The following is a 9,948-nucleotide window of genomic DNA, read 5'->3' on the forward strand; positions in this document are numbered from 1 at the left end:
TTGAAATATTTGATTTGGCTAATGAAATTTGCTATAATAATTAAATGTAAGTAAGATTGTTTATTATACCTTTCCTTAACTTTTTTATTTTTTCGTTTAGCTAATTATCGAACTGATTTCAATCATACACAAACATTACCATCTTTGAATATTGATTTAATCCATCTTTGAATAGTAATACATCTTTGAATAGTAATACTAATAGTAATACTTCGATAGTAATACTCGTGTATGATTTCTTCTTTTTTTTCCCCACACTGTAATCATACATTTCAGAGGAGAAAAATATACGTTTTAAATAAATTTAAAAAAAAAAAAAAATGCAAATTCTTGGTCGATTTTTAGAAAAAAAATTTTTCTAAAATTTTCTAAAAAAAATTTTAAAATTTTTACAAACTTTTAAAGTACTATCATTTTGTTTTAAAATAAAAATTTTCCTTTTCTCAAATATTCATCATTTATTAGCTAAGCTTTCCTATCATATTATATTTCATTTTATCGCCTTATAATTAAACGAAAGATAAAAAAAAAATTAAGCCCTTTTAAATTGTCACATAAAAGAAAAATATTTGCAAGAAATTTTCATTTTTTTTTTTGAAAGCAATTTATTTAGCAAAAAAATTAAACGAAACACATAAAATTAAAAAAAAAAAAAAAAAAAGGTAATATAAAAGTATGAATTTAAATAGTATTATTGCTAATTGATAATATAAAAAATAAATTTTATCAAAGTAATTTACGTGTAAATTGTTGAGAAAATACATTGTTAATCGATCGATGGATTTTTGATCGAACAAATTTTAAATTTAAAATTTTTTTTTTTATATTTCTTAGAAGAAATCTTTTCTCTTGCATTATTTAATTAATTTTCTCTCTCAATTTTTTGGCAAACAATTGAGTTTAATTTATTAAATGATATTTCAAAAGGTTAAAATAAAATCCATAAATCTTCCACAATTTTCTGAAAAAAAAAAAAAAAAAGCAATTTATTTTAGTTTACTCCTCATATTGATTCATCATCATTCATATCTTCAAGTACTTCAAATTATTTGTCAACCATCTTCTACGTATATCTTCAATTTAACGTTTATTTTATGAGTTGGAATGTCTTTAGCAGGTGCAAAAAAAAAAGGAAAAAAAGAAAAGAAAAAAGAGAAAGCAAGGCAATGAAAATGAAAATTTATTAATTTCATTTCGATTATTCGAAATTATATTTATTAATTAAAATTGATCGAAAAAAGAATTTTATAATTTTATTTTAGATTATTTATTAAAAATTCATTCATTAATAGAACATTTCTTTTTAGATAGTTTAATTTTATTGCTCATTCTTTCGTTATGTTTACTATTTTATAACATGAATAATTTATGATTTCGTAAATGCGCATTTCTATTCGCAATAAATTCGTCTTTCTTTATTAAATTTGTATCATTTTATTTTTCAAATTGTCACATTTTCCTTGGCATTTTATAACAATTTAGTAAAACTTTTCAACATATTTGAATAAAATTTCAATATGCTCGTTAATTTAAAAATTGATTTGACCTTATATTTGAATGATATGAAGAGAAGAAGACGTGGAAAGGAATTTGGAATAAAGAGTAATTTAATTACAAATGATAATAATGAATTGTTTGATAAAGTTGATAGAATTAAGGTTAAATTTATGATTGCTTTTCTTTTAAACTATTTATTTCTTTTAATTTTCATTTTTCTCTTCTTCAATTTAAAACCCTTAATTCATAATCGATAAGGAAAAGTTTAGATGTCTCCTAAATGGTGGTATGTTTGATAAGGCTGATAGAATTAAGGTTAAATTTATTTCTTTTAACTTCCATTTTTCTCTTCTTCAATTTAAAACCCTTAATTCATAATCGATAAGGAAAAGTTTAGATGTCTCCTAGATGGTGGTATCGTCAAGTGCCAAGTTTATTCGTCGTAACCACAAGGGTATTTTATGAAATTTATCACATGTTGAAACAAATGAAAGTACTCCGCCGAATTTGTTTTCGAAATATGAAAAATATTTTTGATAATAAGACTTTTTCAAATTCCTCATCCTTATTATCTCAAAAAGATTGTCCTAAAACGAGGACATCATATCTTCAATTTAAAGATATTTATCTATTAGTCAACATTTGCATAATGATAATTTTTATGATATATATGAAAGTTTATTCATTATTATTGATCGTATCTTATCACTTATCAATTACATTTATTCATTTAGATATTTTATTATTTTCTATAATTTACGGAAATTTCTATAATTCTACAATTTGTAACCATTATTATTAACGGTAATTAGTGGTAATGCTTGTGTGGCATTCCGGATTCCTGATATTGGTACTACTTATTATGATGATCGTATTTGGTAATTTTGTTGTCCTTCTTGCTGTACTCATTGATCGTGAATTGAGACGATTGGCAACAAATAAATTTATTGCAAGTTTGGCTATTTCTGATCTTCTTGTTGGAATTGTTGTTATGCCATTATCACTTTATGCTACGGTATGATTATAATTCGAAGAAAATTATCTGATAAATGTAAAAATAGGCGAGAGAGAAGAGAAGAGGAAATTCAGAAATGAAATTAAATTATAAAATATCTTAATATTTTCTATTTTTTTCTTTTTTCAAATAAAATAATAAATTTTGTAAATTTCTGATGCATAATTTTCAGGAAGTTTTTAAGATACAGTTATTTAAATTTAGTAATTAAATATTACTACTTCAAATTTAGTTATTTTTAAGTCCTTGTTTTACCTTATTCTTTCAGGTTAATGAAATCCGTTGGGATTTAGGTGATCGATGGTGTCAATTTCATTTAGTTACCGGAGTTTTTTCAACAACTGCTAGCATTGTTCATCTTACTGCTATAAGCTTAGATAGGTGACTTTTGATATTTTTTAAATTTAGCATCTATCAATAGATAATATTATATTTATACTCCCTTAGAAATCTCACAAACATTCTAATAATTCATAATTTTCCACTCTTTCTCTCTCTTTGAAAAGAAGTTCAAAATTGCAAGGAAGATGATACTGTTTTCATTAAAGTTTATCAGTGACAAGTATTTTTATCAGTGACAGGTATTTTTATCAGTGACAGGTATTTTTATCAGTGACAGGTATTTTTATCAGTACAGGTATTTTGCAATAATGTTTCCGACAGAATATCAACGACATTCATTAGCTACCAGTATTTTTACATACATTATCATGATATGGCTTGTATCATTTGCTGTTAGTAGCACACTTTTCATGGAGAAATCATTGGATGAAGATGGTTTTTGTTGGATTAAAAATCCACAATATTTGGTAACATTTTTATTGACATTTATAATTATCAATCAAATTGTTTGTGAAAAAATTTTTCCATCTCAAATTGTTGAAATAATTAATTAATTAATTAATCCATTATTGATAATATGATAATACATATAGGAGAGAATAACTTACACTGTTACACCCGCCCATTAGTTTGCAATTTTTCCTTATTTCAAACATTTCACAAAATATCTTTTCAGGTCTTATCATCATTACTATCATTTTTCATTCCTGGCGCTATTGTCGTTTATTTATATGTAAAAATATTTCGAAAATTACGCAGTCATCGTTTATATATATTTGGCCAATTAGATTTATTAAAACGACAGCAAAATAATCCTTCTGGGCGAAAAAATAATCAAACAAAATGTTTACCAAGTGTTACTGTTGAAGAGGTGTATTATTAAATTTTTCGTTATAGTAAACAAAAAAAAAAAAGAAAAAAAAATCGAATAATGCAAATTTTTTTTTTATTTTGTTAATTTTTTCAATGAATAAAATTTAGTGTTTGAAATTTTATCGAATGACGAAGATCCAAATTATTATGATATTTCAAAAAAATCCTTTGATAAAAAGTTATATTATAAAAAATTAAATTTTAAGGTTATTAGTCAACATGGTACAAGAGTCAAACAAATAAGTAATACTGGCAATGATTGTATTTGGAATGGTACTTTAGAGACAAAATTTGAAAAATCATCAAATAAACAGAATGCTACACAACGAAGGTAGAAAAAAAAAAAATCTCATATATCTCATTAGAGATTGTAATGTAAATATTTACAAAATTCTAAATTCACTATGACACAAACATTCAGTTTGATGTTATGTTTTCATGATAATTTCAAAATATTTGGTAAATTGAAATTTAATTTTTCTTCTTTTTTCACTAAAATGACAAATTTCACTAAACAAATTCCAAATAACAAATTTTTTGCTAAATTTTGACAAATTTCCAAATAACAAATTTCACTAAATAACAAATCCTAATTGAAATGTGTTATTTTAAAATTACAATTTTGAAATTTGATTAGGCATATTTTAAAGTCTCTCAAGGATGTACTTTTTTTTTTTTTAAAAAAATTGATGTCAAAATTTCATTCATTCAGATGTTCTTCACCAGCTACAGTTGGTGAAACATTGAAAGAAGATCGTTTGATATCATCAAAAAAACGAATGAGTATTACGTTAGATCCACCAAGTATGGAATTATCAGCAATAACTACAAATTATCAATCTATTGGTAATGTGTTTAACAATTATCAATGATAGCATTTTATAATAGTTTAGAAAACTTCCCATGCAGTTATTCATTTTATTACTTTAAACAAACATTTTTATCAGATGGAAATATGATAATTCTATCTAAAGGTTAAGTAGTTGAGGTCAAAAATCATTCTCCAAGTTACGTCTACTCGGATAAATTAACGAGTAACTATGCAATTATTGAAAAATATCCGCCAGTGAAGGTATCATTTTAGATAATCATTGTTTACTATTGGATCATATAACCTCTTTTACCGATAAGAATCCTCCCGAAGATTCCAATATTAGATATGATGAAAGCCTTCTGAAGACATCTGTAATTGGAATAACTGAGAATGATTCGATGAAGTTACCTGTTGTGAGTGTTTCTTTTAAGTGAGTGTTTTAATTTTAAATGTAAGCATAAAATTGGTTAATAATTCTATGATAAGCATTTTATATCACCAAGAAGTTGTAAAATGTTCGTTTATCAGAATATTCTATGGATATGTTCGACCATAAAGATGATTGATTACAAATATTTGTAATTTCAGTGATTCAAAAACGCTCGATGAAACAAGTAATTCGAAGGAATCATTACCTGCTCTGGAATCCTCAATGTTATTAGCTTTACCAAAATCTGTTAGCAATTTTCCTCCCACGCCTACGCTGTCAGCGTCAACTGTCGTTTCCCTCAAAGTTAGTCCTTAAACTGAAAATATAATTCAAACAAAAAGTTGATTGAATATTCAGGTATTACATGGTGGAAAATGAAGAAATTTTAATAACATTTAATAAATGAATGAAATTCTATTAAAGGTGCCGAAATGGGGTTGTTGCACAAGTCCTATTTCAACAGTACGTTCGAATTCAAGTCGCAGTTCTTGCGCTTCAACAAGTGACAGTGGCGACATTTCTAGGTTATCTTTCGATCTGATAGGAATTTGTAAAGCTTTAAATGACGAATATTTTTAGCTTTTGTAAAATTGACTATATATTAACATTGTTTAGGATAAGTTTTTTTTTTTTATTCGTGCTCAAGTTTATGTGACGACAGCTGGTTGAATCAGGAAGATTCTGATTCAGTTAGTTACCTAGAATCTCTTGTAATCAGGTAGAAGTATGGAAAAAATCGTCTCGAATCTATGAAAGTAGCAAATGTTCAAAGTACACTTCTCCGTAGATATTTTAGAGCAGAGGTTTCAGAAGGATTTCAATGAATAGTTTTGATACCAGTATGACGGAGGATGGTACTGATAGTATGGCTGAAACACCGAACTCTAGGTTAGAGCTAATTCTTTTTTTCAAGTTTCTAGTCAGTTAAGCTGATTTCTCCCAAAAAAAAAAAAAAAAGTTAAAAAATAGTTTCTAAATTTATGATTTTTTATTCTAGGAATGTAAGTGGTATGTGGCCATCGTTACGTGCTGTCGTGTATACGCATGGTTCTAATTCATTAGCTGCTGCTAAAAATCCAGTTACTGATAATATTACCAGATCAGAGGAACAACCTCGACGAGCAACAACATCTCGAGGAAGATTGAGAAAAATCGCTCTTCAGGTGAATCATGAAAAGTTTTACGAACAATTTTAATTCCTTAATTTAGAAGATTTTGTATGCTTTACGTATGTAACATTTAAAAAATCTATTTAATGAGCTAATTAATTTAATGTAACTTTGAGCTAAATCTTTTATAAAAATGATATTTACAGGTAACACGAGCAATCCGTCGAAAGCGTCGCGAATCGTTGGCAATAAGACGAGAAACTCGAGCTACAGGTGTTGTTGCTGCTATACTTAGTAAGTTCTTGTCATTTCAAATTTATAACAAAATAATTTCAGAGGTAAGAGAACGAAAGATTGGATGACAGCTATGACATTTGTCATCCTTTTTATATGATTTCTTTTATTAATAGTACTAATTCTTTTTCCATTTCTCATTATGTCTAATTATTCAGGTAAGTTTAACTTTTACTATTTCTATTACCTGACAGTATCTTTCCATCATTTCAGTTGCATTTTTGATTTGTTGGATTCCATATTTTTGCATAACAGTGTATCGTGGGATTTGTACTGGTCTCAATATTCAAGTGGACAAACATCTTCATGTCAACCTATTCATGCTGTCATCTTGGCTTGGTTATGCACATTCATGTTTTAATCCAATCATTTATACATGCTTGAATAAGAATTTTCGTCGTACAATCAAACGAATGATCTGTTTTTTCTGTCATAAAAATCGTAAAAACCTATGAATAATAATTGAATAAATTATTTGGTCAATTTAATTAACTCATTAACAACAACACTATTAATAACAGGTGGAAATGCAGGTGAAATTTAATTTCAATTTCTAAATAATACATTCAATACAAATTGCAAGCATTTTTTCTTTCTTGCAAAACTTAGAAATTTTCTACGTTTCAATGATTATTGAATTCATTTCTAACATCTTTTACTCATTAAACTTTTTAGTAAAAGTAAAAATTTTAACAAATTTTAATACCATCATAATCTTTTAGTGTATACGAACAATTTATAAAAGAAAAGAAAAAAAAACAAACTTTTAGGATGAGGCAATTTCTGGAAAGGTTAATTTGCAAACGATTAAAGATATTTCTAAATTTTTAAAACTTTCAACAAATAAACAAATATGAACGAATTTAGAAAATGAATTAATTATATTGGAATAAATGCGAAAAATGCAAAAGATATATTTATTTCATTTTTTTTAAATTTAAACTATATAATTTACTATTTGTAAAGTTAATTTATTTTATAAGAAATGCTAATTAAGTCTTTTTGAAAAGAAATGTTCCATTGAAAATTCAGCATTTATTGGGAATTTCTTTTATGAGGAATTTCTCAGAATTATTAACTCTTTCAATATAGCAATCATTTATGTAAAACTTTTATTTTACAAGAAAATTAAATTAGCATGAAAATTTGAAATGCATTTTGGCTAATCGTAAGTATGGTAAATTCATTTTTGAATTATAAAAGGGAAAGAAGCTTCGATACATATATCGCAAATTTAGGTGAAAAAGAAAAATTAAAAAATTTGAAAATAGCAATCATTTGCATAATTTCTCAATTTAATTTTCCAAAATTCCTGAAATTGAAATTTCCTGAAAAGAATGACCATATCATTTTTTCATTTACTGTTGTTAACTAATTACGGAAGATGATTAAAATATACCATTGAATGGGCCACAAAAAGGGGGAACATATGGTGAATGTATTGTAAACAAATGAATTTTAACGGTTAGTTAATTAAAAATAAAAAAAAAAGAAAGAATGACCGATAGAATTTCGAATTACTAAAAGAATTCGTAACAATATGCTAACAAGGGAAGGATATATTGGTTAAAGATTGATAAATTAATCAATTTATCACTTTTTCATAGCTTCTTTTTGTTTTTATCATAAAAGATCAAAGGCATAAATCATTTGAAAAGCCTTGAATTGTTCAGAAAGCCTTAAACTATCATTAGAACGAGTGATACTTTAATTTCAGTTAGTTAAAAAGATAATTCAATCCTAACGTCATACCAATCATAGCCAAGTTATATCTCAAATTCAAAATATAAATTTGCGTAAGACTTTTGACTTATTGATTCGTTCGTGAAAAAATTTCTTATAACTTTAGAAAATTAGAAATATCGAAAAAAATGTTTGCAGTTTATAATCTGAAATTCGGAAATGAATCATTGTAAAAAGTGATAATATCTATAAGCGCAGTTTGTATTATGTAACCATTTGCGCCATATATTTATTTTCCATTCGCTTCATTTACGTAAGCTTTTTCTTCTGTTAATTGAAATTAAAATTGATTGTAAAAACTTTTGTCAAAATTTATGCAAATTTCGAGGAAATATTTAATTCTTGATTTTATTGTAGTATCAAATGAAAAGTTTTATTCTCAATATCAGGCATGAATGAATTTTTCATTTGTTTTGTGAGGATTTAAAGATGAATGCTACTATATTGTTTTGTTTGTTTAGCCAAAATTTCTAAAAGCTCAACAATTCTTGATGACTTTCACTTGCAATAAAACAACAAAAAAAAAAAAGAAAAGGCCGCAATAAATTTTGAGAATTGAATTTTGCAATTTTATTCATCTGCACATAATACGAACAATGGTTTTAATTGGTGTCGCATAAAAGTTTTGTCAAAATTAAACACAAAATAAACATAAAATGAAATTCGAAATGGTTATGAAATTCAAACTTTGGAAGTAAATTCAAATTTTAACCGACTAAATTCTGTAAATTTTTTACTAAACAATAGAAAATAAAATCTTTTAGCTAAAATATTACATTCAAATTGCTGCAATTATTTAATAATATAATGACGAAAATTTGATTCTGAAAAAAGTTTAATTATTTTTTAAATGGTTTCTAGTCATTTATCATCAAAAATTACTTTTATACCTTCTATATTATTTAGTAAAAATGTCTTTTATGAGTTAATTATCAATTAACACTTTCGAGATAGTTGACCTCGAAAGAGACACTAATATCTAATATTTGTTGTCATATGCATTGTACGGAAGCTATATACATGAAGGTAAACAATATACATAAAATGTCAAATACTTTGCTGCTTTTATAACTTCTTAAATTTCTAATTGTGATAGGAGCTTAAATTTAAGTGTTAAAAATTAAAAGTTCAAATTTGAAAATTTTTTTCGAAAATTTTATACTTTTATGTTTTTTTTTTTTTTGATGGTTATATGATTAAATATATGATTTTATTTGAACATTTTCATTGTATAGAAAGTAATTTGTTTAAAAAAAAATCTTTTTAGGTCAACCGTTATTCCAATCAAATATACACTAAAAATAATTTCATCTTAACCATATTAATGAGGGATTAAAAAAATGTCTGAAAATCAAATTTGTTAATTCATTTTTTAAAGTTTAATTAGACTGAAACATATTTATTTCATTTTATAAAGAATTTAATAAAATAGCACGAATTTATAAAAAAAAAAAAAATTAATCTCTAAAAATTAAAAACGTTTTTGCATTTTCGAAACGATGCTCTCAATTAATTCATTCAAATAAATTGGAGCAATAATTAAGGTCAAATCTTGTCCTGACCTGTTTTTCTATTTGATTGTCACTTTTCCCCTCTTTTATTCCCCACAATTTTTATGTTTTAATTATTTTCAATGTAATCAGCTAATAGGCAGGAAAGTTCAATTCCCATACTACTGTGTGAGTCATCTTGTATTTTTGCGCATGCGTAATGTTTCAAATCTTACCGATTGAATTTAAAATTTGAAATTTAGTAAAATATATTAAAATTAGATGAAAATATTTCCCATTCATATTTATTTTTGCAAAAGTAATAAAAGACAATGTAAAAA

At 25.3% G+C, this 9,948-nt stretch overlaps 1 protein-coding gene across 1 annotated transcript; it reads left to right on the forward strand.

The window, feature by feature from the left end:
• Window positions 1–2,275: 2,275 nt before the first annotated feature.
• Window positions 2,276–6,829, forward strand: LOAG_09670 (hypothetical protein; the record flags this gene model as incomplete). The annotated part of the gene is made up of 12 exons (XM_020447993.1): window positions 2,276–2,512; window positions 2,781–2,893; window positions 3,150–3,321; window positions 3,531–3,725; window positions 3,934–4,058; window positions 4,440–4,573; window positions 4,812–4,971; window positions 5,130–5,274; window positions 5,395–5,495; window positions 5,969–6,134; window positions 6,287–6,374; window positions 6,588–6,829. The coding sequence occupies exons 1-12, from the start codon at window positions 2,315–2,317 to the stop codon at window positions 6,827–6,829; spliced, it is 1,839 nt and encodes a 612-aa protein (XP_020301827.1). The 5' UTR covers window positions 2,276–2,314.
• Window positions 6,830–9,948: the final 3,119 nt, after the last annotated feature.

This window comes from Loa loa (assembly GCF_000183805.2).
Source record: "Loa loa unplaced genomic scaffold supercont3.322, whole genome shotgun sequence".
NCBI classification, from domain to species: domain Eukaryota; kingdom Metazoa; phylum Nematoda; class Chromadorea; order Rhabditida; family Onchocercidae; genus Loa; species Loa loa.